At 43.1% G+C, this 3,565-nt stretch overlaps 1 protein-coding gene across 1 annotated transcript; it reads right to left on the reverse strand.

Moving 5' to 3' along the window:
* Positions 1–242: 242 nt before the first annotated feature.
* On the reverse strand, positions 243–1,714 carry LOC139822691 (uncharacterized). The gene has a single exon (XM_071794643.1). The coding sequence runs from the start codon at positions 1,704–1,706 to the stop codon at positions 243–245; it is 1,464 nt and encodes a 487-aa protein (XP_071650744.1). The 5' UTR covers positions 1,707–1,714.
* Between the last annotated feature and the right edge of the window lie 1,851 nt (positions 1,715–3,565).

A 3,565-nucleotide genomic window follows, 5' to 3' on the forward strand; every position in this document is an offset into this window, starting at 1 on the left:
ATATAATTTTCCAATAACTAGTTGCTCTGAGAAACTCTGTTATTATAGGCTTTGTCATAACATCAGAATATTTTACCGGCCTTATTATGATATAATCTGCATTCTACAAGTATAATACTTTACTAGATAGATAAGATACTTTATTACCCCAAGGGGTCTAAAAGGGCGTTTTTTAGGGACGTACCCAACCCTGTACATCCAGTTTACAACAATTTACATACAATTAAAATACATATAATTTATTATAAACATATTTCTCTTCGATCCTTTTCGTTGTCTCGTCCTCCTTGATCCTCTTTCGTTGAGTTGTTGGCTTGTCCTTCTTCCTTTCTCATTATCCTCCCTCCTTCATCTCGTCTCATTTCTTCTATTGCTTTCATCCATTCTTCTCCCTCTCCCTTTTCTCCTAGTAATCTCTCTGCCACATCCTGCCACCCCTCTCCTTCCCATTCCACCCATCTCGTACATTCCTCCCATACATGTTCCCATGTTTCCTCTTCCTTCCCACACATCCTGCATTTTTTGTCCTCCTCATTTTCCCAGTATAGTCCTTCCCTCACTTCGTTTCCCAGTCTGAATCTTGCAATCCTGTTCCATCTTGCTTCCTCCCATCCCTTCATTAGGTAGTCCGGGATCCCGTCCTTCCTTATGCTCTTATACCATCTATTGTACTTCGATCCTACGATCTTTTCCATCCTTTCTTGTCTCTCCTTATCTCTCTCCTTCTTTTCCAATTTCTCCTCCTCCAACTCCTCTCCTCCTTCCATTTCTACTCCGATCCCTTCCAAGTAATCTTTTCTCTCCTGCTCCCATCTCCCTATTACCTTTCCTCTCTTCCATCTCTCTTTCATTTCTTCCAAACACTTTCTCGCTATCTCTCCTCCTCTATCTTCTTCCAATTTTCTTTCAAATTTCCATGTTCTCTTGCTTGCTCTACTTCTCATCTTCTCTCTTTCTAGCTCGTCTCTGACCATATATCCCGGCGTCCTCCAATTTACTCCAAGTACCCATCTAAGATATCTCTCGTGTATACCTTCTACCTCCCTCCTCTCCTTCCATCCCCATACTTCTGCCCCGTATCCCATCACTGTCCATATCAGTGTGTCGTATAGCCAGGTCCTTCTTTTGCAGTCCTTTTTCCACATCCTCTTCCCTATCCCCCATACTTCCCTCATTACTCTTGCTGCCTTCCTTCTTCTCTCTCTGATATGCGCTTCCTGCCCTCCGTTCTCCTTCATCGTATACCCTAAATACTTGAATTCTTTAACTTCTTCTAATTTTTTTCCCTTCCACCTCCAGTCGTACTTCTTCTTCCTTCCTCCTCCCTTTCTGAATCTCATTACCTTTGACTTCTCTATACTCAGAGTTAACCCTTTTCTGTCTAGATATCCTTCTAACCTGCTTATCATCGATCTCATGTCCTGCTCCTCCTCTGCCAGCAGTGCAATATCATCTGCATACATTAGCGTGTATATTTTCTCGCCTCTTAATTTCACTCCTCCCCATCCGCCTTTTTTTATATGATCCTCTATGTCTGCGATTAATAGGTTGAATAATATTGGGCTTAGTGGGCATCCCTGTCTCAGGCCTTTCGCCGTCCAAAATTGACCATCACTCTCTCCTCCTTTCCCTACTCTGCTCTTTGTTTCCCTCAATACTTCCTCTACTCTGTCTATCAGTCCTTGTCTCACTCCTCTTTCTCTCATTGCCTTGATTAATACTCTTTTGTTCACTGAGTCGAAGGCAGCCTTCAGATCCACAAAAAACACTGTCATCTTTCCTTTCTCTTTTCCTATTTGTCTGTTCACCAGGTAATTCAAAGCGAATATTTGATCCATCGTTCCCATTCCTTTCCTGAATCCCGTTTGATTATCGGGGATCAATTTCTTCGTTTCTACTTCTTCTTTTATTCTTTCCGCCAGTACCGCCGTGTAGATTTTGTACATCGAAGACATGATGGTTATTCCTCTATAGTCCTTCACCTCTCGCCCTTCTCCTTTTTTAACTAATGGGATTATCTCCCCTTCCTTCCATTGTTCCGGCCAGCCTTCACCTCTCCAGACACGTTTGCATACCTCCCATATCCATTTCACCATTTCTTCTCCTCCGTACTTCCATGCCTCGTTAGGTATCCCGTCATTGCCTATTGCTTTTCCCGTCTTTAGTTTCTTTATTACGTTTCTTATCTCTTCTAATCCTATCTCTTCTTCCTCCTGTCTGCTTCTGTCTCCCTCTCCCTTTACCACTCTGTTCTCCACTCCACCCATCAGATCCATGAAATACTCCTTCCACTCTTCCGGTTTTATCTCTTCATTCACCCTTCTTCTTCTCTTCCTTACTCTGCCTATCAACTCCCATACCTTTCCCTCCGTTTTCGCTTCTCCAATCTCTCTGATCATTCTTTCTTTCTCCTCCTTCTTCTTTCTATCACACATTTCCCTATATTCTTTCCTTCTTTCTCTGTATCTTTCTGCCTCTCCTTTCCCTTTTCTCCATTTCCTTAGTTCTTTCCTCACTTCCCTCTTGCTCTCCGTACATTCCTCGTCCCACCACCCTCTTTTGTTCTTGATAGTCATTCTTTCATTCTTGTCCTCGTTCTCCTCAATCACCCTTCTTATCTTCCTTGTTCCTTCCTCTATTTCCTCTTGCAGGTCTCTTTTTCCTTCAATCGCGCCTAACTTCTCCCTAAATTGCGTCTTTCCTTCCTCATTCCATACTCCCCTTCTTCTCATTTTTTCAGTTCCTCTCCTCCTTTGCCTTCTCTTTGAGCTTCCCCTCACCCATAGTATTAATGGGTGATGGTCCGAATCTATCCTTTCTCCTACTTCCAGTCTTTCCACCTTTTCTCTAACCTCCTCGTCCCCTATTATGTAATCTATGACTGTCTCACCTCTTCCCCCTGTGTATGTATATTCTCCCTCCTCGTCCCCCTTCGTGCCTCCATTTAATATCATACATCCTCTCTCCTCGATAAACTCCAGTAACTTTCTGCCTTCTTTATTTATCTTCTTATCTTTAGACTTCCTCCCTCTTTCCTCTCTTCGCTCGATTTCCTCTTCCCATCCTCCTTCCTCTCCCGTTCTCGCGTCAAAGTCACCTCCTATTATGGTCCTTACTCCTTTTTCCCCCTCCTCCGTCCTTTCCTTCAGACCTTCTAGTTTCTCGTCTATATTGTTGTTTACATAGATTCCTATTATTCTCCATACTTCCTCTCCTATTCTTATCTTACCTTCGATTTTTCCTTCTTCCTCCGTCTCCCTTCTTTCCTTTATCTCTTCTATGCTTTTCCTTATTCCTAGCAACATGCCTCCGCACGCTCTGCCTTTCTTGTTCCTCCTGGCTGCTATCTGTACTCTCCATCTATATTCTCTCGGTAGCTTCTCCTTCACCTTCTCCCATCCTTTCTCATCAGTCCAAGTCTCCATCATCACAATCACATCCCATTCCTTTATCCCTTCCCAGAAGTCCTTATCCTTGTTTGATAAACCAGCTACGTTCCAAAAGGCCACTTTCCACGTCTCTTCACTCTCCCCGTCGTTTCTTTCCTCTTCTCCTATATATCTTT

The sequence above is a fragment of the Temnothorax longispinosus genome, chromosome 12, assembly GCF_030848805.1.
Source record: "Temnothorax longispinosus isolate EJ_2023e chromosome 12, Tlon_JGU_v1, whole genome shotgun sequence".
In the NCBI taxonomy this organism is placed as follows: domain Eukaryota; kingdom Metazoa; phylum Arthropoda; class Insecta; order Hymenoptera; family Formicidae; genus Temnothorax; species Temnothorax longispinosus.

What these genes read in the sequence shown, in the direction of transcription:
- LOC139822691 (XM_071794643.1), bottom strand. Translation starts at nt 1,706, where the DNA reads ATGAGAGAAAGAGGAGTGAGACAAGGACTGATAGACAGAGTAGAGGAA.